Source organism: Pseudorasbora parva, chromosome 17 (genome assembly GCF_024679245.1).
Source record: "Pseudorasbora parva isolate DD20220531a chromosome 17, ASM2467924v1, whole genome shotgun sequence".
Taxonomy (NCBI): domain Eukaryota; kingdom Metazoa; phylum Chordata; class Actinopteri; order Cypriniformes; family Gobionidae; genus Pseudorasbora; species Pseudorasbora parva.
In genome coordinates this window covers 27,747,181-27,773,081 of record NC_090188.1, presented here as the reverse complement: position 1 = coordinate 27,773,081, position 25,901 = coordinate 27,747,181, and the positions used below count along the sequence as shown (strand labels likewise).

At 40.2% G+C, this 25,901-nt stretch overlaps 2 protein-coding genes across 8 annotated transcripts in view; both read left to right on the top strand.

Moving 5' to 3' along the window:
* The first annotated feature begins 146 nt into the window (after positions 1 to 146).
* srsf5a (serine and arginine rich splicing factor 5a) lies at positions 147 to 3,916 on the top strand. 2 transcript variants are annotated; one of them, XM_067422350.1, is made up of 8 exons: positions 147 to 273; positions 869 to 1,017; positions 1,102 to 1,172; positions 1,525 to 1,638; positions 1,716 to 1,785; positions 2,948 to 3,021; positions 3,102 to 3,209; positions 3,293 to 3,916. In XM_067422350.1, exons 2-8 carry the CDS (start codon positions 892 to 894, stop codon positions 3,504 to 3,506), a joined length of 777 nt encoding a protein of 258 aa, XP_067278451.1. In that variant the 5' UTR covers positions 147 to 273; positions 869 to 891; the 3' UTR covers positions 3,507 to 3,916. The 2 variants fall into 2 exon arrangements, with proteins under 2 accessions (XP_067278451.1, XP_067278452.1); XM_067422351.1 differs by lacking the exons at positions 2,948 to 3,021; positions 3,102 to 3,209; positions 3,293 to 3,916 and adding an exon at positions 2,045 to 2,573.
* A 3,638-nt stretch (positions 3,917 to 7,554) lies between these two features.
* Positions 7,555 to 25,901, top strand: part of pacs2 (phosphofurin acidic cluster sorting protein 2) — a 57,743-nt gene continuing 39,396 nt past the window's right edge. For 3 of the 6 annotated variants that reach the window (XM_067422071.1, XM_067422073.1, XM_067422070.1), the window contains exon 1: positions 7,556 to 7,990. In XM_067422071.1, the coding sequence (XP_067278172.1) occupies positions 7,872 to 7,990 (119 nt within the window). In that variant the 5' untranslated portion in view covers positions 7,556 to 7,871. Of the gene's footprint in view, positions 7,991 to 25,901 lie in introns of all 6 variants that reach the window. The other 3 variants (XM_067422074.1, XM_067422072.1, XM_067422075.1) reach the window with 2 other exon arrangements.

The following is a 25,901-nucleotide window of genomic DNA, read 5'->3' as shown; positions in this document are numbered from 1 at the left end:
CAGACTGTATCTGGCTCCAACTGTTCAAATTCTAAAACTATTAAGTCTAACAAATACATATCCACATATATATCTACATATAACGTTATTTGATTAAAATATATAACTGGTATAAGTACGAAATCGTGAAATGGCCATTTTCAATGTGTTTGCGTGCGCATGCACGAAACTCACGTCCCACCCCCCGCGCGCGCGAACACGCATATAAATGCTTCTGCGCGCGGCCGCTATCCTCAGTCTCGAGGCCAACGCCATTTTGTCCTGTAAGCAGAGGTGAGAGGACGAAGTCTAATTCTTAAAATACTTTATGTTTTAGATATATTGTTAGCAAATCGTTTTGTTTGTTATTTCTTAATGCTGATGGAATTCGTTTTAGTGGTATTTTGTCCGTTTTTACGGCTTAACATCGAGCAAATATATCTGCGCATGCTGGCTAGGCCTTGACCGCGCGGCAGATCCATGTTCGCCAAATTAGTCATGGTTTATTTTCCAAATTGAGAAACGTTTGCATCTGGTTTTTAGTAATTAGCTATTTATAGCAGCACTGGTTTGGGTTGTGTATTTTGCACTCTAGTTGTGTATATTGTAATCTATTGGTATAACTGGTAACGTTAGATAAATCGTCTTAGAAACAATTTTTTGTTTTTCATTTGCAGAAAATCATAGTATTACAGAAACCCTTCTCCTTTTACGAATCGGTTGTGCCTTTAGGTGTTTATTAATGATACGTGGAGTTGTATAAATGATTAGCGTGTTTATACCGTGTGTGGCCAGCAGGGCGACGCACAGATGCCTTTTCCTGCAGTTTCAAGTAGCGTTACGTGTTGCCAGATTGTTGATCAACTGTCGTTTCACGCTCTGTGCTCAGATTATCTTGAATCGTTCATCACAATGAGTGGATGTCGCGTGTTTATCGGCCGTCTGAGCCCTCATGCTCGGGAAAGAGACGTGGAGAAGTTCTTTAAAGGTTACGGACGTATCAGGGAGATTAACCTGAAGAATGGGTTTGGCTTTGTGGTGAGTATCGACGCACTCTTGGGGGTCTTGTGTGAGGTGGTTGTGAAACGCGTCTCACTGCCCCCTACCGTCTGATTTTCACAGGAGTTTGACGACCACAGGGACGCAGATGATGCAGTGTATGAGCTGAATGGAAAGGAGCTGTGCAGCGAGAGGTGAGAATGAATCCATGAAGCTAGATCTACATGTTAGACTTTAATGTGGTTGGTTTATTAATTAAAATAAGATTTACGTCATAATATTTAATCAATAACAAAGTTCCAGTGAAAATGGCAAACTTCTCTGGTCATGTATGCCAGGCTTCTCCAATTTAGTCAGCTTGAACTCTGCCCCTGCAAGCTCATGTTTATCTGTGCAAAGTCCACATCTCAATCCAATCCACAACCAATGCATAGAACAGTTCCTGGCCTTAATTTTTCAGTTTTCATGTTATTTGCTATATAGAAAAAAAAGTTGCTTCCACTTAATTGCCATGTACTTAAATGTTTTTTTTTTTTTAAACCTCAGGGTGACCATTGAGCATGCCCGCTCTCGCAGAGGAAGAGGTGGTGGCCCAGGAATGGGAGGACGTTTCTCACCACGCTTTGGAGGGTATCGTCAGTCCCGCAATGGGGGTTCCAGGTATGCCAGCATTTTGAGAGTAATATTTGTTCTGATAGTTTAGTCAAATGAGTTAACCTCTGCCCCCTCTTTTTTAGGTATGGACCACCAGTGCGCACGGAGCACAGAATCATTGTGGAGAATCTCTCCTCTCGCATCAGCTGGCAGGTGAGCATCCCGAGCAGTAGCAGCGGAGTGGCGTAGCAGCCTGGTGTTGTAGCGTTTCATCATCCCTGCATTTCTCTTGCCTTTGACATCAGTACAAGCACACAAACTATTAGTTATCTTTGTTACTGTTTAACTGGAAGTAGAATATCCTCTTCACCTCAGCCAAACCTTGCATAAGTAAAGAAAAAAAAAATGATGATTTGAATGCTGAAAGGTTCTCTAACCCAGACCCATGTTTTTCAAACCTTTTCTTTAACAGCTGTGCTCTGGTATTCTTTAATTGGAGTTGCATGCACAGCCTCCGAGGTGCATAGCGCCCTCCCCTGGTTGTGTTCTGAATAGTGTCCCTCTGGTGCCTCACCCGACACGCAGTGTCTGCCGGTCTAAGTCTTGGCTGGGTCCGTAGCGCCAGACAGAGCCGTAGCACAGGATAGCCTTAGAGGAGCTGGGTAGCCGCTCTCTGGAGGGTCTGTGATGTCAGATCTGCTCCATCCCCCCCGATCTGCTGTTTGGGTCTTATTCTGTTGGTGCTGAAGCGGGGAGGGGTGCAGGGTTTTGGCCCCTCCCCCATCCTCTCTCTCTCTGGTGGGGTCCGTTCTTACGGAGGCCGGATGGGTCGAGTCCGAGGTCGTTTTAACGCTTCATTGCTTCCGTTTGCTATTTGGACAAGTGGCTCTTTGCTAATGCCTTCTGTGGTTAAGAACGGTAAGTAGCTCATCACACTGGATAGTTACACGGTAAAGAGGGTTCTGTCACTTTAAATCTGGAGTTAGTTGTAAATGGAGAAAGATGCTACAGATCTCCGGTAGGAAGTTGAGACTTGCAAAAAAACAAAAAAAAAACTATTTAACATGAGAAGAACCTGTTCTCAGGAACTAGTTATTCAGGCGTGTCTCCATCTGAGGGCTTTGCTTCCTGCTGTTTCACACAATCTAAAAGACTCGTGTTGCCGAGAACGCTCGTAGTTTTATAACTGGGACAAATCCACAGGTAAGATGACATCTGTTGAGGGAGTTTTCTACAGGTTCTCCAGTGCACAATTTAGAGCAGATGCTGCAGACTGCAGTGTGTATTTAATGTGGGTGCTAAACTGCAGTGTGACTCAGTGCTTTTCACTTTCTCTTGAAGATGTGTCATTTAAGTACTTTTTACTTTCCTGCAGGATCTGAAGGACTTGATGAGGAAGGTGGGAGAAGTGACCTTTGTGGATGCACACAGGACCAATAAGAATGAAGGGTAAGATCTAGTGCATATACAAATAAGACTTTTTACAGTCACATGATTGTAACCTAGTAACATCCTGATTTGTTTTACAGGGTGGTGGAGTTTGCTTCACACAGTGATATGAAGAATGCCATTGAGAAGCTGGATGGAACAGATCTGAATGGGCGCAAACTCAAGCTTTATGAGGATCGCAAGAGGAAGTATGTAACCATTGATTGCACTTGACTTCACTCTGCAAAATTCACGTTGACAAAATCTTAACCTGTTTTTCTTCTCCCCCCAGTCGTAGCAGGAGCCGTTCCCGCAGCAGGAGCAGCTCCCGTTCTCGTTCACCCAGTCGGAGTCGCAGCCCTGAGCGTGGAAGCAAGCGCTCTCGCAGCCGCTCAGTCAGTCGCACACCAGAGAAGACTACCAGCAACCGCTCTCCTTCACGCTCTCCATCTCCTCCAAGAAAACAGAGCCGCTCCCGATCTGCCTCTGCAGAGAGTCAGCACTGAAAATAACTGAATGCGTGTTTGTGTGTGTGCGCGAACGAGAGACTGAGCTTTTTCACTTATTAATGTGGCATATGTCATTTGTGCTACTTTAGTGTAAATTACTGACTGAGTTGAATGGATGAATGTGTGTATGAAGATGTTTTGATTTATTTCTTATGGTAATGAGCTGGGTGGGTTTAAATGGTAAAGGAATGGGTTAAGACTAGATATTTTTCACAAATGTCTCATTTTGTTTTCTATTTTTATTTGATCAATATCAGTCCTGGAGTACTTCTGTAGAGAACTTAAATGTATGTAGGGTTTGATTCTCAAACTCGCCTGTTAATTTTTTTTTGAGTCTTTATGGTTCAGCAGAAGGTTATGCTTGTATATACACTCTGGAATAAAGTATATTGGTATTTGGCAGAGAACATTGGTGTGTTTTCCTAATGCCCTCACATGATTAGAAAGCCTCTGCATTGTTAGAAACACTAAAGCTTAATATTCTAATTTTAACTAATCTGTTTTATAATGAATAAACTTCATCTCTGAATTGGATGGAAGATGTGCTGTTAATCACTAATTGTTGAAAGTGAAGCTGCAGATTTTCAGCTCAGTCCACTAGGTGGTGGTGCTGCTACAGCCTGCAGGAAGTCGTGATCTTTACATGGCCATGTGTTCGAAATATGTTTGGTTTAGTGACTAGAAGAGATCAATTGATTTTTAGAGTTTTGCTTCCTATCAAAACAAGATTACCTTTCCTAGTGTTGTCAAACTGAATATTTTATAGTTTATTTAACTGATTATAAAAACAACCGCATTTTTTTCTGAGTCAATACCGTTCCCCAGCTAAGGCCTTAACATGTGCACAGCACAGAAACTGGGTTTATTGATTCAGACAATACGATATGAGGCGTACACTTGAAACCTGAATTTTGTAAATTGATCTTTGTTGCTTGAGGATCCTGGCAACCACCGATTGAGAAATATGAATGAGAGGCGATATTGTATCTCCTGCAGTGTCCGAGGACAGAACTCCCTCCCTCTGCCAATGTGTTTGTCTTTTAGCTCGTAAAACTGGTGTCCTCTGTGCACTGCGACGCTCTCGTTCTCAAGGACAAACAGATAACATCAAACTACAAACAAACAACATACGTGCGCTGAGAGCGAGTTGTGTCGTGTGACGAGAATACATAGAGAACACTAGTTTGAGAAGCACGGGTGAAGAGTTTATTACTGGACACAGCTGAAACCGCTTGTCATTTTTCTCTCATGCAGCATTTTATAGAGGCAGCGCAAAACAGCATAAAGATGTTTAAAATGCATAAAATACTAAATAATAAAAGCAGTAGGCTACGCTATTATTAAAACTAGATTTGCATTTCCTGAAGGAAATGCCAGTTCTTAGGAGGAAGCAAAAGAATGGAGTTATATTTGTTAGCTTTGAATGAGGGTTATGTGTAAATTCTGCTGCAGTAGGCCTAGAGCCGCTTTACCGTTGTCATCATGATACTGAGTCACTGCACAGTTTACAAAAAACATCACATTCAGTAATGCTTGTGCGAAAATTATCTTAGAGATAAAACCAGAAATAGCAGCATGTGAGTTTGACGCTCCACACCTCGGACACCAGGGCCCAGTCGTAAAAATAAATAAATAAATAAATAAATACATACATACATACATACATACATACATACATACATACATACATACATATATATATATATATATATATATATATATATATATATATATATATATATATATATATATATATATATATATATGTGTGTGTGTGTGTGTGTGTGTATCTGTCTGTATGTCCTTCCGAGCCCCTGTCCATCCTTAGCCTACTTACTTATGTCCATCCATGCATCCATCCACCTATCCCAATAAAAAGCACATACTGAAGGGTTGATCCTGCAACTAGATAATCAAATATGATGTCAGTATCCTTTTTTTCTGGATCAGATCTGATTGCCAAAATCTGATCAAATTACTTCTAATAATAAGTATGTTTTTGGTGAAATATTGTTATAATTGAACTTGTCATCAGTGTTGGGACAAGTGACTAATGCATTACAATATTGTGTTATGCCTAAAAAGTAACCTAACTATTGTGTTACTTTGTTACTTTTTATGGTAAGTAATGTGTTATGTTTTACGTTTGTTTGCGTTATTTTTCTCACCTGGGCAGGTTTTGATTGCTTGTATTTCAATAAATAAAAAAAAGTTCTATTTGCTAAATGCAAAGGCCCTTTCATACCAAAAGTGAAATGAATAAAGGAAGTGGCTAAAGGAAATGCAAATTCACGCCAGTGCGTCAATACTTCACACTGTGCTGCCATTCTGAGTTGCAGAAGAATAGATGCAGAAGAAGTTCAACACACTTACTTCAGCAATAAAAACAAATAAACACAAATGTAATGTATTGTTTATTAATGTATATTAATGTAATGTTATCTATAGTTTTCTTAGTATGGTTGAATGGGATCGTCAAAGGTGAACAGCAAAGACATTGGTTAAAGTGAGATTACACATAAAGTATAATTGTGTAACATTATAATTATTGTTTTCTGAGTTTGCATTTCTGAGTTTTTATTCATTTTGAGCAATACTGAACCTTTTTTGTGGAAGTGACATGAGTAAATGAACGTTCACATTAAGAACTAATAGCCATCATGTTCACACAACGCCTCTGCGTCTCATCCCAATTTCTCTCAACATGTAACTTGAGACATTTTGAATACAAGTAATGTGTTACTTTACTAGTAATCTGATTACATACAAAACTTATATTACTTGTAATGCGTTATCCTAACTCTGATTTCCATTATAGAATGTTATTATAATACAACGGAAAATGATGTAAAAGATACCGGAGTAGCACTTTTTACTTCATATGTGACCCTGGACCACAAAACCAGTCATAAGTCGCACGGGTATATGTGTGGCAATAGCCAATAATAGGCTACATTGTAGCAGGCTATGGGTCAAAATTATAGATTTCTTCTTTTATGTCAAAAATCATTAGGATATTAAGTCAAGATCATGTTCTTATAGATTCCAGATTTTCAAATAGTTGTATCTCAGTCATATACTGTCCTATCCTAAGTAACTAGTAACTATAGTTACTAAGTAATTTAATTACTTTTCCCTTGAAAAAGAAAAGTAAGGGATTACTCTTATTTTTTTGTGTAATTTAATTACAGTTATTTCACAAGTAATTGAACTAAACACGTAAAGACTGTAGAACAATTATATAGTGGAATTAACATTCAAATAGTCTAACTATAAAATGCATATTTTTATGTATCCTTCGTTAGTAATTTGCTCAGTTAATAAGAATAATGGATGTAATCTATTTATTTAAATTAATTTAAAGAGCTTTTTAATATCTATCCTTGAATCGCTTAACTCGTGGTTGATATAGGATTTGGAAAGTAATTAGTAATAAGTAATTAAAAACTTTTTGGAGAGAGTATATTGTACAGTAATCTAATTACACTATTGAAGATGTAATTAGTAACTTGTAGGCCTAATTAATTACTTTTTTAGAGTAAGTTACCCAACACTGATCCTAACAAACCCTACATCAATGGAATGGAATATATATTGATACATAATCTGAAAGCTGAATAAATAAGTAAATAAATTCCATTGATATTGACCCTTATGACTGGTTGTGGTCCAGGATGACATGTCCATGTTGACATATTTATATTTATCCAACAATAATATAATTAATATAGTAGTAGGGCCTCAATTAAAAAAAAGATTTATTACGATTTTAACATGCATTAATGTAATTGTATTAGTTTTTTTTTATCTCGACCAATTTACACGCAGTAGATGCAGTAAATGTTCCGTGGTTGTATATTCATGTTTCAGAATATCAGATTTCACATGCTCCAAAAGAGTTATGCTTAAATCAAATTATCCAGTATTTGAAGCTCTAATAATGTAGCCTACGCTACTTCAACCATACCCCACCGTCATGATGTGACTGTTTGTGTATAAGTAGGCTACTTTGTCTACAGTTGTCCCGTTATTTACTGACCATCCCGAGAGTGCAAGAGCGCAGATGCGCCAGTCGCTGGTACAACGCGGGGTCACGTGACTTCCTGCGGCGAGTGACTGCTGCTGCAGTTTCTTGTCGCGAGCGCTCGGTGCACGGTGTGGAAATTCCGAACCACAGCGGCATGAAGTTGCACGCATACACCGCACGCGAATCGCTGCGCCACCCGTGAACGGTAACTCGTCTCCGTAGAGCAGCGGATTAACACCCGTTTGAGCGGAGCGGGGATTAAGACCCAGCGCGATCCAGAGGGAGAAGTTTGCTCACTGCGTCGGGTGGAGGTGAACGGGACACCAGCAGCGAGCATGGCGGAGAGAAGTGGCCGGTTAAGCTTCCCCGGCAGCGGGGCGCTGAACAGACCGGTTCCTATGAACCTCTTCGCCACTTGGGAGATAGACGGCTCGTCTCCCAACTGCATCCCCAGGTGAGAGAGTCATGGGTGATCGGACGCCCAGGTGGGCTGTTTGTCAGCCGGCAGGCAGGTGCACGGCGGCAGGGAGTGGTGTGTGTCTGTGTTTAGACATAGAAAGGGTGTGTGAACTAGTTAGTCTGTCATTGTGCTGCACTGATCGAGCGTGTCTAATTGGACCGATGTCAGCATCGGATCATGGTGGCACAAATCCAGTGATGTTCTGCTGGTTTAGTAACGTTTTTCTGTCATTCACCGTAGTCTAAATGTCAAAATGTGACCCGGTCGAGCTTTAATCAGTAGTCTTATTTCGTTTTATTTAACCTCGTATTATTATTAATATTGTTACTGATATTTAATACTATTCTTCTTATTAATTTGTATGATTGTCCTGAGCCTGGAGGGGTTTGACAGTTCTGCTGTGTCTGCGAACACAAACAAAACTCTTTGGCCATTGTGACGTCAGGGTTTCACTCGCGCCGCGCTCGGGTGAGGTGGCACGCGCGGTTTCGCCGGAGGGGTCGAGCTGACCGTTTTTTTTTGCCCATTACCCCGGCGAATCTACTAGATACACTGCCACTAGAACATAATGTTCTGACCCAGAGGTTCAGAGACAGCTGTTTCTCTTATTGTCTGTCATGAGTCATCAAAGTACCTCCACGCGCTCTTGCTGTGTGTGTGCTGGCATGCAGGTTTTTGTTTCTGTCTCATAATTGTTATGATAAAATATGGGTGGTGTCCGCGAATGACCTTAAAGACTAAAAGGAAAATGCCGTCATTATTTAGGCCTACTCACCCCCATCATTTCCAGGAGAAATTATAAAGAGGGACTGGAGCTTTAAAGGTGCTTCAAAAGATAATGTCGTAGGCTATAAATCTCTGTGAAGATTGAAAGTCTTCTTAAGCCATGCGGTACAGCTTTGTGTGTGCAGCAATTCAAAACGAAAGTCATTATTCACTAAACAAATCATGTCTTTTCAATGAATCATTTGATTGAGTGAAATCACAAATCCAGTGTTTTGTTTGTTCACCATTTGGATTGATTCAGTTCTTGAGTTCATCTCACTGGGTCCTGCATCAGACGACAACATCTCAGTGAAAATCGACTTATCACACAATATAGATTTGATTTCTGTCATGGTGCTTTTTTGTAATTTTGTAGCTTGACAGCCCTTCACTGTATTAAAAATTACAGTAGAAATTACAGTAGAAAAGTGGTTGCTAGAAATTCTTTGTTGAAAAAATGTTAAAATACCATGTTTAGGTATTCAAGTATTCAAGTATATTTTATTATTTATATAATGATCATATATCAGTACTTGAATTAACAAAATCTGCATTTTACAGTAAAATGTGAGTATTAGAGTTAACCACCATAATATTAAAGGTGACACAATAGAAAGCCACACCAGAGCCTTCACTAGAGGGCTTGATTTTTGATACATATAGGTTTTAATCTAATGGGCCTGATAAATTGCAGAATTTTCATTTTCGAAGGAACTACCCCTTTAAGTCAGCTTGAACTGGAGCAAATGATGGAGAGCAGGATGTGGAATAAAGAGAGAGATGTTCCTTATGAATTCTTGATCATAATAAAAGATTCACAACTGTACCACAGACACATTTCCCCTCTGGCCCTTTGTCTGCTCGCTGTATGTGTGTGAGGAGCACAACATTTGACCGCAGAAATCCTGCAGTTAATTATGTGTTAATTTAAATGTCTGTTCTGCGCACATCATTAAAGCTGAGAGTAGAATAGGAGAGAAATGACTCATCTTATCAGAGTGAGACACACTCATACATCCCTGTCATAAAAATGACATTTAGTTCTGTGTTTAATGAGCTACAGCAGCTGGTCTTCTGAGCTTTTTTTTTTGAGGATTTTCCCCTGTGGGCTTCCTCTGCAGTGGGTGTGGCCTTGTTTAGAGATACTGTCTGATTGGCTAAGTCTGATGTTGTGGGCGTGTTTCTAATCTAGGACTGGTTTTCTTATTATGAATTTTATTTTAGAGGCACTCTGAAATGTTTTCCCACCTTTCTGGTGAATATTTGATTCATTTCAGTTCTGTTATTGTTAACTAAAACTAAATGTTTAAAAATTATAATATTGGATTAAAATTTAAAAAGTAAAAAACCTAAATTATAAAAACTGAAATAAAAACTAAATTAAATAGAAATATAAAAAAATGAGGGGTGCATATATTGGTATCAGTATCATCTGATATATGTAAATTTTTAATGTTAATGCTATTGGCCCGATTAGGAAATTTGTCAGATATATTAAAGCTGATAAATAATGGATTATTTCCTTCAGATGAGACACTTCAGATGCGCATTATTCGCCACAGTGGATTTGAATTGCTTGTGATTGATATGATTGAAATCACTTCAAATAGGAAAATACACGGCCACTGCCACAGGCGCAGTGCAAGTCTGTCATATAGGCTATACATACTATTATAATGAAAACATTTGAATTGTTTGCTCGGGACATTTAATGGTGACTGTGAGACTTTTAATTTCCAAAAAATTATATGAAATTAATTATATGAATTTAGATTTATCATCCAATATATCGGTTATCAGCTTTCAAATATGAAGAATTCTCGGATATTGGTATTGGCCAAAATATTCTTATGCTTAGGTGCATCCCTAAACAAAATGCACAAAAATACTAAATTAATACTAAAACAGTGATTATTGGTTTTGTATTTTTTTTAAATTATGAAACATGCATGCGCCTGGCCTTTGTGTTCGTCATGCTTCATCTCTTTTGCTTATTTTGGTGTTGAGAGTCTGTCTTTTGGTTAAATGAGCGTATGTGTCTGTGTTGAGAGTTTCTTTGAGTAGAACCTCTAAATTTATGATCTCTAAAGATAATGTGTTGTCAGCCTCAAGCTATTACTGAAGTGTTTGTGGTGGGCTGAAACGCAGATCTGCAAACGGTTGTTTTCAATGCGCGTTCAAGCTGTTGATTTCCCTCTGATGTTTAATTGTTTCAGTGAAGATGATGATTTAATTTGTGTTGAATGACACAAATTTACACACTGCAAAATGGGTCATAAAATTGTCTGAAGGCTGTGTGATTGTTGTGTGTTATGGCAGATTTAATAGATTTAAAAGGGCTTAAAATTAGATTACTGTAGCTGCCATAATCCTTACGTTCAGAGCTGACACATTCTGACTGGTTGAGTCCTGCTGGACTGAAGAACCAAAGGTAAATGAATACAGCGAGATACCGAAATGGCAACCGCATTTAAACAGCAAAAGTAGAAAAGAGTCATGTGAAGTTAGTATGTTGAGTTTTTAATGTGTGGGAAAGTAAAAAAAAAAAAAAAAAACAATTGTTAAAACAAGAGTTTTAAAACTATTAAAAATAAAATTAAAATAAAATGTGAATATTTGATTATATAAAAAAATTATTTAAAAAAAACAATATAGCAATTTTTATATTTTGTTGACATTTCATTATCCCAAATGTTTCTAAGAATGTTTAAATCCATAGAAATTAGCTATTTTAACTGGGACACCGACTGTGTCACCTATCAATAACATCATACCCTTGAGTTCTGATTTTATTTTGTAGAAACCATGGAAACACAGAAGACGCATTAATATTTTATGTGTTTTATTAGACAGGTGAGCAACTGTTTGGATACATTCATCGACAGAAAACTAATCATTGTTATATAGCTCAACACAGTTAGTCTTATTGTTGAAATCTAATTTTCTTGATTTACCACGAGTACCTAGCCTGACGTGGTCATACTCAATTCTAGTCAGAATATGAGTCTTATACTGCTCCATTGGGCTATAATTATGGAGAGCGTTTCAACCGAACCAGGAAAAACATCAATTGGATAGACCTAGAACCAATCAGAGCAACGGCGCGACGCATTACGTTAGTGTTCAAATGTCAACAGAACTCAACTGGACTGTGTTGCCAAGTCTGTGGTTTTCCATGCAACCCAGGCTCATTGGAAATATGTGACTCTGCTTACATTTTTGCAACACCTGAAATATGTACCTCCAGGTACGTTTACCTGCACTTTTTGGGTGAAACGTCCACCGGAGGCGCTAAGTGGTAATATTTTTTCTCCATTCCCAGACTGATCTCATGAAATGGCGTATGTATGACACGCCAATTCGTATGCCATTTTGGCGTGCTATCAAGACGCATAATCGCTTTTTAGCGTGTTTATCAACCCCGTTACATTCTATCCCCCTACACTGCCCCTACCCCTAAACCTACACATCACAAGAAACAATCTGCATTTTTACATTTTCAAAAAAATTATTCAGTATGTTTATAAATCTAAATTTACCTTGTGGACAAACACACATATTCACATTTTGAACGCGTAACTCAATCCCTTCCCTAAACCTACCCATTTGTGTATTATATAAAACAGGATATAACAGGCAGATATGACTGCATGCATAATTTATTCAGAAAATACAAATATCCCAAGTGTCCCGAGGCCAAACGCTTGATTTGTGTGAAGAAAACCCCCAAAAGCGATCAGTAACGTCGAGTCCATCCGCCAAAAGGTGTGTTCGACATCGGCTGCGGCTGGATGCATGCGATCGGCGAGAGTAGCCGAGTGCAGGCGGGGAGGAGCTGCAAACGGAGACGTGAAGTCGGACACTTTCTGCTTCTCGTGGTGACGCTTGCACTGCGTTTGCAAACTTTACACAGCTGAAGTTAAATAAATGCAGCATTTCTCAAATACACAGATGTTTTTAAAATTATATTTTCATCCAATACTTTATGTACTGTTTAATAAAGCGTCTATTTGGACAAGATTAAAGTTCAACATATAAACATACACTGTCAATGAAGTGTTGTCAACGGTTTTTATCAGTTTTAGTTTGATAAACATGACAATATAACGTCGCGACTACATGAAAAGAGGTTTTACTGTTATAAATAAATGATTTGTGAGCATTAGTGTAATATAAGGTTTTAGAATAAACACGAAACACACGTGGTCGCTGTCATGCGGAGAATCCGGCCAATCGTGGATCAGCTGTGTCGTCATCAGAGCTCGAGCAGCCTCCTGCAGCCACCCTTGAGAATCTGCACCGGCTGCATCAGCCGGCTGCTCTCGAATCGCTCTCGCGGTACTTTGTTGACATACGTCACAGTCACGTGCCGTCGGCGCTGTCTCAAGTCGGACAAAATTTCTAACCGGCATGCACTGCTTCAAGTCAGCCGCCGATCGGTCTGCGCATCGCTAGGGGAAGTCGAACAAGCCTAAAGATTAATAATACCGCCGGAAGAAACGTCACGTCAGCTTTGACAGCATTGGCTGTCGTGTGTCTCGTGACCAATTGCGTCATTACGTCAGCTTTGATTGTAAAATGCCATTGGCTCTCGTGTGTCTCGTGACCGATCACGTCATTCAACTTGTGTGTATCATTTGAATTAGTAATACGAATGAACGTGTGCGTGTGTGTTCTGTTGACAAAGGAGTGCGATCATCATTTCAACGACCAAAACATTAAGGTCAACTCTGTGAAGATATGATATGACTTCAGAAGACTTGGAATGCAACATGAGTTAATACTTTTATACAGTATTTTGGTCAGTTTTTGCAATAAACATGTGACTGTACATTTATTTGCCTGTTACGTGGTTTATATTGTTGAGAGTTGGTAGGTTTAGGGTAGGAGTGGATATAGTTGCTCCAAAATATAAAATTGGGCTATAAATATTCATTCTGTGAGATCAGGTTGGCGCGTGTATGTTTACGCAAAGTCATGATGTCATGTTGCGCATCTGGAATGAAGAAAATATAACCACTTAGCGCCTCCGGTGGACGTTTCACCCAAAAAGTGCAGGTAAACGTACCAGGAGGTACATATTTCGGGTATTGCAAAAATGTAGTTAGAGTCATATTTCCAATGAGCCTGGGCTGTTTCCCTGTCCACGGGTGGATGTGACCTCAATTATGTGATATATATAGACCCAGGAATGTGAATTTTAGCAGGCAACCGTGCCAAAATAACACTCATTTTACCCCCAAACGGCATTTTTTTCCTGAGAACCCCCCGAGAAGCTATTGTTTTGGCCTAGTAGTTGGCGGGTTTTGTTGTAAATACTTAGCAACGCTGCATGCACGCTGGAATAAACTATCTTTGCCGGTGTTGTAAAAAAAAAAAAAGAGAGTTTAAGGGCACCAACATGATCATAATTTCTGAGACAAATAGTGAAGGTGAATGCACATACAAACAAGCTCTCCGTTTAGGATTTGAACAAATTCAACCAAGTGCATTTGATGATGTGGATGATTACGTTACTGTTGATCATCTGTCCGTTATTGTCTAAAGCCCGCCCTGATGATTTCATTGGTCCGAACAGTTTCTGTTCGAGGATAATTACTCCTCTATGGATCAAGTCCAGACCGAACTGCCCAAGCTCAAATGTTGGACGGGGCTGAGTTCGGCTGGCATCCAGGCTAATATTTTACCATTTTACCATGCCTAATATTGATCTAGCTTACTGTCTTATAATAGACGATGAGCGAATGCACAGAGTAGCATTATAACATAACTTTCAACACACTCAAATGTATCTAATATGATAAAAAATTACTGCAAACGCTTGGCCAGAATAAGTGGGAAACGGTTGCATAAAAAAAGCTTCCTAAAATCCAGTTGTCATCAAGATACGCCTTTTGTTTTGAAGCGACCTCTAGCGGCAAAAAGGATATATTGTGGCTTTAAGTACTAAAATTTCTAAACTAAAATAAAAATTAATATATTGGAAAAAGAAGAGTGACAATGGATTTACACATTCGAATCAGAATTGTCGAGTCTTTCTATGGTCTGATAGTCGAATCATCTATGTGTGTGTGAATGGGTTGGGAGGGGCACGACACTAGTCAGCAGGAGGGTAAAACTATATTTATTTCCTTTACACACTGCACACAGCAACAACTTTTAATAAAGCGATCAAAACTGCCTGCCAACTGACAGACGAACTGATAATGCTTTCTTATTTAGGTTTAAATAAAAGGTAATGTAATTTGTAAAATGTTTTCTTATAACATTTTAAAACCACAATCAAAATATAGAACATATAAAATAACATTTGGATAAATGCACCTAAAAAAATACCTGCTTAGAGAGGAAAAGAACACTGAGTGCATTTACATGCACGTTCTTAAGCCAATTGTGCCTAAAGGGAGTCGCACACCGAATGTGAAGCTCAGCGCCGCACCTCAGGTATCTCACACCGGACGTGAAGTTCAGCGCCGCACCTCAGGTATCTCACACCGGACGTGAAGTTCAGCGCCGCACCTCAGGTATCTCACACCGGACGTGAAGTTCAGTGCCGCACCTCAGGTATCTCACACTGGACGTGAAGTTCAGCGCCTCCTCAGGTATCTCACACCGGACGCGAAGCTCAGCGCCGCACCTCAGCGCCGCACCTCAGGTATCTCACACCGGACGTGAAGCTCAGCGCCGCACCTCGGGTATCTCACACCGGACGCGAAGCTCAGCGCCTCCTCAGGTATCTCACACCGGACGTGAAGGTCAGCGCCGCACCTCGGGTATCTCACACCGGACGCGAAGCTCAGCGCCGCACCTCGGGTATCTCACACCGGACGCGAAGCTCAGCGCCGCACCTCGGGTATCTCACACCGGACGCGAAGCTCAGCGCCGCACCTCGGGTATCTCACACCGGACGTGAAGCTCAGCGCCGCACCTCGGGTATCTCACACCGGACGTGAAGCTCAGCACTGCACCTCAGGTATCTCACACCGAACGCGAAGCTCAGCGCCGCGCCTCAGGTATCTCACACCGGACACGAAGCTCAGCGCCGCGCCTCAGGTATCTCACACCGGACCCGAAGCTCAGCGCCGCACCTCAGGTATCTCACACCGGACGCGAAGCTCAGCGCCGCGCCTCGGGTATCTCACACCGGACGTGAAGCTCAGCGCCACACCTCGGGTATCTCACACCGGACGTGAAGCTCAGCGCCACACCTCGGGTATCTCACACCGGACGCGAAGCTCAGCGCCGCACCTCAGGTATCTCACACCGGACGCAAAGCTCAGCGCCGCGCCTCAGGTATCTCACACCGGACGCAAAGCTCAGCGCCGCGCCTCAGGTATCTCACACCGGACGCAAAGCTCAGCGCCGCACCTCAGGTATCTCACACCGGACGTAAAGCTCAGCGCCGCACCTCAGGTATCTCACACCGGACGCAAAGCTCAGCACCGCGCCTCAGGTATCTCACACCGGACACGAAGCTCAGCGCCGCGCCTCAGGTATCTCACACCAGACCCGAAGCTCAGCGCCGCACCTCAGGTATCTCACACCGGACGCGAAGCTCAGCGCCGCGCCTCGGGTATCTCACACCGGACGTGAAGCTCAGCGCCACACCTCGGGTATCTCACACCGGACGCGAAGCTCAGCGCCGCACCTCAGGTATCTCACACCGGACGTGAAGCTCAGCGCCACACCTCGGGTATCTCACACCGGACGTGAAGCTCAGCGCCGCGCCTCAGGTATCTCACACCGGACGCAAAGCTCAGCGCCGCGCCTCAGGTATCTCACACCGGACGCAAAGCTCAGCGCCGCGCCTCAGGTATCTCACACCAGACGTGAAGCTCAGCGCCGCGCCTCAGGTATCTCACACCGGACGCAAAGCTCAGCGCCGCACCTCAGGTATCTCACACCGGACATAAAGCTCAGCGCCGCACCTCAGGTATCTCACACCGGACGCAAAGCTCAGCGCCGCGCCTCAGGTATCTCACACCAGACGTGAAGCTCAGCGCCGCACCTCAAGTATCTCACACCGGACGCAAAGCTCAGCGCCGCGCCTCAGGTATCTCACACCAGACGTGAAGCTCAGCGCCGCACCTCAGGTATCTCACACCGGACACGAAGCTCAGTGCCACGCCTCAGTTATCTCACTCCCGGATGCGCACATTATATACACGCCCAAGCTCAATTTTGAATCGACCTATGACAGAAAAGCTGCACAATGGGTGAATCTTGTAGCACAGGGTGAAATCAGTGCATTGACGTTTTGACAGAAAATTTATATAAATTTAATACCTTGAAGCCTAGAAATGGCACTCTGTGGCGCGGCAGGATTTAAAAAAACTTCCTGAGTCGCCGCGGACAGGCACCGAATGCCCCCGTCAATGTGTGTACAAAACAATGTGTTCGAGTTTTAAAGGCTAAAGGCTTTAAAAGCTCAGCGCCCTTCAGGGGGCATACACCGCGCCACGTCTTTAAAATATTGAGCACCCCCATATTGCCGAAATGGTATGATCCTCGAACATTCGACTGTGAGATTGGTGGTGGAATCCGGCTTTGCATATCGATGCATCAAATCTTTGACTATTCGGGGTCACCCCTAGACAAAAGTGTGAAAAAATTGAGACAAAATAACTAAAAGTACAAATATAAAACAAATTAAAAATGCTATTATAGTACATAAATAGTTCTAAAATAACTATTTTGAAAGGTTGTCCTCATCATGATGAATTAAAATGCCCTTGTTCTTCTGAGGACAGTGTACTATGAAAAGATGAACTTTAACTGAAATCATCCTCCAGAAAGTCTAAAAAACATCTATTGAAATTGCTGGCCCGTTTCTGACTTCAGAAACATACATTTATTAACATTTACATTTATAACACACATTTACACACCTATTCAGTGTTGATCTTGGCATGCCCAGTCACATTGAAGTAATATTGAGGGACTAGGAAAGATATTATTAGCCCTAAACACTCATAAAACAAATTTTTGTTTAATTATGACAGATAAATGACTTATTTCTATATCCACAAAAATCCCCATTTTACATGCTACAATAATTGAATGTAGACACAACAACATTAAAGTAGTACAGTATGAAAAATGGATACTCATTTTGCTGAAAATTACATTTCACATTGTTATTAAAATCTTTTTAAAGATTAAGGGTGATCTAATAGTAAAAATATGGAAAATAAGAGCAATTAAATTGACTAAAAAAGTAAAAAAATCTCTTGTATTAGCTGATAATGGATATTGTCTGTACATCCTTAGTGTAAAATTACGTTCACCGACAGTAACCTAAAGGGTTAGTTCACCCGAAAATAATATTAAATATTAATCTCATTTGTGCGTAATAATAATGTCTCGCAGCAACATCTGCTCTCACTTCAACACATGCATTGGCCGTGATGCTCTCATGAATGTGTTGAAGATTTATATTTAGCAAATATAAAGTGTTAAATTATATTTTTGATTTTAAATTACGTCACTTCATTAAAATTGAAGTTAAACCACCTGAGTTGCGTGGATTACTTTAATGATGTCTTTACTACCTTTCTGGGACTTGAAAGTGGTTGTTATATAGCTGTCAATGGAGCACTCGGATTCAATTAAAAAGATCTTTCTTTGTGTTCTGATGATGAATGAAAGTCTTAGGTGTTTGGAACGACATAAAGGTGAGTAATTAATGACAGAATTTTGACAGGTCATTTTTGGGTGAACTAACCCTTTAAATACAATTCTAGACTTTATAGTGTATACCCTGTGGCCTGTGCTGCCGAGCGTGTGCACGACCCCCTTATGGTCCTTTGTATCTTCTCAAGTGGGCATCATTTTAAGTAAAACAATAGAAATCTCTCTCTCTCGCTGATTGAACAGGCTGTGCTAGGCTGTCATATTTGTGTGTGTTGGTGGAGTGTGTGCTGTTCTCACCCAGAGGGAAGAAACAGCCATGCCTTTGTCTTTAACGCACCCACAGCCATTCTTACACACACACTGTCAGAAGCAGGATAAATAGCCGCATTGTTTATACGGTAGAGCGCTGTTTTGTTTTGAGGCGTTTTGTTGTGTATTTTGTGTACGTTTTTGATTTGGAGGTATAGCAGATGCTTTAGGATAAGTCAATCTCTTTCATGGGATGACGGTGCAACTCTTTCATTGCACATGGACTGAGTCTGTACATTATGGTGCTGTTCGGTTATGATGTCCATTTAGGCCAACCTAGAAAGATAATTTGCTAAGTTCCCTCAGGAATTTTCTCTGGCTTCTTAGAATAGAGGTTTTCAATGCATGTGTAAAATACGGTTACTTGAAATTTAATTTGCGCATTAACTATTACAAGGCGTTTATGTGCTTGATGAATTTGAGCCATTGAAGTCCAACAAAAATATAAAGCAGCAGAACTTAAACATACATAAATTTAATGTTTCTTGAGCACCAAATTAGCATATTAGAATGATTTCTGAAGGATGAAGACTGGAGTAATGATGCTGAAAATTTAGCTTTGAATTCATTACAGGAATAAATTACATTTTATAATATATTCAGATAAAAAAAACATTTATTTTAAATTGCAATAATACACACACGCATTTTTAAATTGTCAAAAAAACATAATTTAGTATGTTTGTGAATCCATTTAGCGGTCCCCACAATGTGACACAGTGATCTTAGATTTATATAACATTGTGGGGACATTTGGTCTCCAGTGTAACACACACACACACACACACACACACACACACACACACACACACACACACCTCTATATCTGGGACTCACACACACACACACACACACACGCTTCCTCTGTTTTTGTTTTGAATGTTTGCTGATGTCTTATTTTACACCTGCATCATATTAAACCCAGTTCATCAGGTTCTGTGAGAGCAACCATATGATCTGGCGTTTGATGTTTTTTAGCAGAGCTGTGCTGCTGTCTGCATTTAATTATTTGCATGTGGCCAAAAATGAAGTCAGTAATCCTGCTTCTGGTCTGAAGAAAGCAGTCATACGGGTTTAGAACAACATGAGTCATTGATGACATTTTTTAGGGTGAGCAATTCCTTTAAAGTCACCAAGATCCTTCTTCATAAACCAAGTTACCTTCATTTGCATTGCTATTTTTGTGCTGAAATTATTTATTTTAAACTCTGTTGATCATTGTTCATAGTCTATTAGCTGTGCAGGAAGCTTTGTAAAGACTGATCATCTGAATCACCGTGAGGTCCAGAGATTCAGAAGATTCCAGACCAAAATGGCATCTGAGCACACCCTAAAGAACAGATGCCTTACACCCTGTGGATTCTGAGAGTCTGCACTCCAAAGACAAAAATAGCTGGTTTGTGGACCATGACCTGCTCTTTCCCAGAAGCCCTGGTGTGAGCCAGCAGCAGTAGGTCTTTGAATTATGGTTATCAAGAATGCAAAACTAGCACGGATATCTTGATCACATGTGCACGACCACACGGCAGTGGGGCACATCGGTTTTGTGTTTAAATAAAGCTGTGACCACAGTGAAACTCCATTCCTGATCATTGCAGGTGTGTCTGTTTGTTGTGTAAAGACAGCAGGTAACACGGTGTTCAACCAAACACTGGATATGAAAACAATGCACAATTATGTAAATAAGTGCATTTTTCAGTCAGCTGCACTGTTTTCTGTTCTGCATTTCAGAGCCGTTTAGTTGTTCTTCTCTCCTGCTAAGCGTGTGAAGTATAGTCATTCAGACTTAATTGTTATATACTAAGGATGGGTCACCATGGTTGACTAGTTATCCAACAACTGACTAGTCATTTAGTGAGGCCGATGATCTCAGATTTATAGCCGTACGTATTCAAATGGGTGTCACGCTGTGTTTTTTCAATTTTCCTCAGTAGTACTTAGCTCGCAATTAACTTTACAATTTTTTTACAATTACTTCATGGCACAGTTTTTTGGTAAACATTGTTTAAATGCATCATATCACATTCTGAATGGTGCACACTACCGTAAAGATTTCCTTTAAAAAAATCGGCTGTATTTATTTGATGATGATTTCATATTTTTTTGTTAAAAAATGTAAAAACAAAAAATCTTATTTTCTATTTTAATGTATTTCTAAATATATTAATTTATGTAAATGTATTCCTGTGATGGCAAAGATGAACTTTCAGCATCATTTACTCCAGTCTTCAGTGTCAAATGATCCTTCAGAAATCATTTTAATATGCTGATTTGCAGCTCAAGAAACATTTCTTATTATGTGTTGAAAACAGCTGTGGTGCTTTATATTTTTTTGTTGAAACTGATACATGTCACACATTCAAGTTTTAAAGGGAGCATTTATTTGAAATGGTAATATTTAGTAACATTAAGTGTCTTTACGGTCTCTTTTAAAAATTTGGAAAGTGTTCATTTCTACTTTTGAACAGTTGTCTTTATTGTTTTCTTTTCTTTTTTTAGAGCAAGATATGGAAATATTAGCCGTATAGCCTAATGATTATAAAGACTTGTTTTGGTATTTTTAACAATAAGTAGACCATCTAGAAATATTCTAGGGTGTCATGATCAATTGGATATTGGCCTATTTTACTTAGGCCTATAGGACCTAAAGATGTATCTGCTGTCTTGAAAATGAATGCCACCTTCGTCTAATAATATTCATACATAAAGTGTGTTGCAAGTACTTGTCACTGAATGCATAGCTGTAGTTGTGGGGCATTTATAATGTGTTAAAAATAAAGACTTACATTGTAATATAGTATGCGTTTCTGCAGTAGGAGCAATTAAAGGCTTTGTGTGTGTGTGTGTGTGTGTGTGTGTGTGTTTGTGTTTGTGTTTGTGTGTGTGTGTGTGTGTGTGTGTGTGTGTGTGTGTGTGTGTGTGTGTGTGTGTGTGTGTGTGTGTGTGTGTGTGTGTGTGTGTGTGTGTGTGTGTGTGTGTGTGTGTGTGTGTGTGTGTGTGTGTGTGTGTGTGTGTGTGTGTGTTGACTCAGTGAGAAAGTAAGAAAATGTAGGTCAGTTGTTTTTACAAGGGAAAGAGATGCATGTTGACTCAAATGTTTTCAGCATGTGTTAGTCTTTAACTGCAGTTCTCTGGAAGTTAACACACACACACACACACACACGCAGCTGCGACTAATGAGCTGAATGAAGTCAACTGTGTCCAGAGAAACATGTACTTGTGTTCAGGTGAAACACCGACGGATTGTTTGCTTCGGTTTATGTTATCAAGCATTAAAGGCTTAGGTTAACTCGATCTCTCCTGCCTGTCTGTCTGTCTGTCCATCTTAAGAGGATCAGTGGTCGTTTTTTTTCTGTCTATCTGTCATCCACAGGTCAGGGACTCCTGTAATCTCACCAGGGTGAAATGCAATCATATCTACTGTGCATGAATTACTGTTTATATAGTACATATCTGTCTCTCACACACACAGTTTTATTGCATTGTTTGGGACAGATTGTCTTCACTTTTTGCTACATTTTTGACGGTCTTTAAAGTTCAAACACATAATTTAGAGTTTCAGATAAAAAAGTTTTGTAGAAAATATCAAGCATGCATAACATTTTCTTGGTAAAAACTGTGGCATATCCTAAATTTGCATACAGTGGTTTGCAAAAGATTGAAGGGTCTTAAAACCCTAAAACACATTTTTTGAGATTGACAATAGAATTGTGCAGGATGCAATAGAATTGTGCAGGTATGATGTCACTTTTTAGGCCAACCGCTGGGTTAGCATTACACTGGTTTCCTCCATTAAAAACCCAATAGGGTGTGTGTGTGAGTTTACGATATTTGCATGTTTTGTCGATAATTTTCAGGTTTTTTTAACAACTTTTATGAATTTTTTTTATGCAGTTGCCGGAAGTTAAAGGCTAAAGGTTAGCTGTAAACAGACTACACCGAGGCCTACACCACGGTCACTCGACTTCAACGTCGCCATCACACAGCCTCGACAATCCTTTCCCAGAATGTTTGAGTTAGACTAGTTTATAAGAGCTTAATTATGAGTATTATGAGGCCGTGAAAGCAGACTAAGTTTACTTGTTCGGCGTCATGATTAATCCCATCAACAGCCTCTGTAACCATTCAGTGTTAGCAACAGCCCTTTTAAAGACAAATATCGGCTTCAAAAAATCATGAGTGGGGTAATACTGGTGTATTTTATGTCGTAGAATAAAACATGCAAGTGTCTTGAGCTTGTGTTCACCACAGACCTTATTTCAGCCATTATACAATTCCATTAAAAAATGTTTTTGTGACATATGAGGACCCAAATGTGTATAATGACATGGGTATGTTACAGTTACAAGCCTTTTCAAAATGCTTATAAATCATACAGGATGATTTTTTTAGAAAGTAAAAATGCAGGATGTTTCCTGTGATGGGTAGGTTTAGGGGCAGTGTAAGGGTATAGAAAATACGGTTTGTACAGTATAAAAACCATTAAGCCTATGGAATGTCCCCATGATATGTCACAAAAACAAACTGTGTGTTGACTGTGTGTGTGTGTGTGCGTGCATGCGTGCACCAACCAGTCATGTGCCTTTTATATCAGTGAAAACTTAAGATAAATGAATTATAGGCTTTCTTGGTGTGTGTCCCTTCCATCAGTTACACTAAGGAGTGTTCAAGTATTTGAAATTGAGCTAATTAGGACCAAGCTGACCTTATTAGAATATTGTAGTGAATGTGTGTAAGGACCTGTGTGTGTTTTTAGCTTCCAGAAGTAAAAGTAGGTCACCTCTCTGGGGTTTACTCACTTTCAGACACATGCAGAATATTTGGACCGTCATTCTGATGAGATCACATACACACTATTCCAGCATGGAAACGGCCCTTCAAAACCATACTCGCTTTAAAGGCACATAAACAAACAATGAAATCGAAGCGTTTTTAGTCCATGTGTGTTAGCTTTGAGGCAATCTCTACTGGTGTAGAAATGTGATGGTGTGTAGTTAAAATTTGCAGTCTCTTCCAGGAAAATATCATATACCCCAAATATTGATGACTCATCATGCACTATTCTCTGTTTAATGAAATGGTCTTTAGCATAAGAACGTGCCTTCTAGAGGTCTTCACGGAGGCAGGCTTTTTCCGCCAAACCGCACCTTGCACTTTCTTTCTCCCATTTTTAGAATAATATTAATGAGCTGTCTATATTGTTATATCTAACATTTTTGGTCAGTCATGCCCAGAGAGCACATAACAAATAAGTAATGCTAACGTCAGTGGCCATGGCCCTGAACAAGCAATCATTATTTTTGTTCAAATGGGCAAACAGTCAAAGTTATGTGAAGTTATTATGTGAGTTGACTCGAGAGAGAGAGAAAAAAAAGCAAAACTGCAAAGTCTCATTTGTCATCTGTCGCCATGACAAGAAGTGGATTTTTGAAGCTGGAATAATGAGTATATTAACCATGCTCTTTCAGTCGGCAAGAGATGAATAACATGGATGGAACTTTCTTGGCAAGGATTGTATGCATCACAGTAAGGTACGAGGGAGGAGGCTACTAACATTAAGTAAGACAAAAGGTTTTTTTTTTTTGCAACTTGCTTACTATTTGACTTGTTAAAAGCCTTTTGCAGTGGAATATGTGCGGGTCGGGTCGGGTCTAGTCTCGCATAGCCTGACCTTCAGACTGACAGCAGAAGGTCTGGGCCCTCAGATTTGTGCGTAATGGCAAACTAAGAATGGTTTCACCTAAAGTGTGGGATCTACCAACTTGTACTTATACGTAGAAATGTCTGTAATATAAGCACACCTCTGAGCGAGCTTACGCAGATTATCTAGTGGTAGAATAGCAATACTACACATAAAAAGCATTTAAGAGTGTCACAGTATGCATTAAAGGATTTCTTCAGTGATTTAGCATTAAGCTTTGCATTTAAACTGGGTCATTAATGTAGTAGAAATGTGAAATTATTTTTGAATTTGGTGCCTTCAAGACTAAGAAAAGACAGAGAGTATTTTTGTCTCATGGGGATGAACGACAACAACTCCCAGAATGCACTTGCTTTGCTGCCCTACGAGGCCACTCCCAAAGCCACTGCTGCTGGATTACTGGACCACTTAACCACCGCATTCGTTTTCATAAAATCAGTTCAGTTAGAGAACAGACACTACAATTAAAAAATGAATGTCTGTTCAATATAATGTGAATGAGCCAAACGAGAGTCACAGCACAAACGCACGAGGAGTCAGATTACATCACTAGAGCTGAGGTAAGGACGCTTGCTGCATACATTCACAGCGTGTGTTCATACCTTTGGAAGCATAACTTTCATAGGAATTAATTGGAAAAATTTAAATACTCATTGCTCCGCACCGCTCCGTTTAGATGAATGCCCGCAGCAGTGAGCTGAGCTGTGCGTGAGATCCCACTCCCAGTGCGCGGGTTGGAAACATGCGGAAATAGCTCCCTCTTGCTGTAGTCTTTAGCCTTTGGACCTAAATTGTAGCCTGACAAGCCCAGTCAAAGCTGATTCGAAAGACCGCCGCCGTTCGCCAGTTTCTGTGTTTACTAGAAGCACGCAAACGCAACTCGGCCGTCGTCATTATGGCCCCGCCCACCGACTATACACGATGTGATTGGCCCGGCAAGAGTTTGGCATTTACAGCTCAGAAGGGTATTGAGAGTTGCTAGATGACACTCGCGGGCAGATTAAATTTGCAGCCGCTATAGGGTGCGTCTAGATTTCTAGGCTACCTAAATTGAGGATATTTGTGTCATCTGATGTTTTTTTTTCCAGAAACAAAATCCATAAATCTCTCATCTCAGGGAATATGAGGGGATATTCGATCATTCGAATATACTTTCTACTGATACGAAGCCAAATGCTAAATCGCTGAAGTAACCCTTTAAGAAATCCACATGTCCTGTGTTTCCTTTAATTATAAAACACTCAGTTTATAATATTTGTAGTTTTAAACACAATGGGTAATTTGTATCAACAGTCAAACCCTATAAAAGACAGCTGTGACTAGGGGTCTAATGATATCGTTAAATGATATATTCTGAGATAAAAATGTGACCTATGTATTGCTGATGTGCATGACTGTATGATTTGCGATATAGAGTTGTTTTATCCAAGGCTCAATTTTCTGTAGTAGGCCTATTTATAAGGTATAATCACCCAAACACAAATTTACAAATGTACC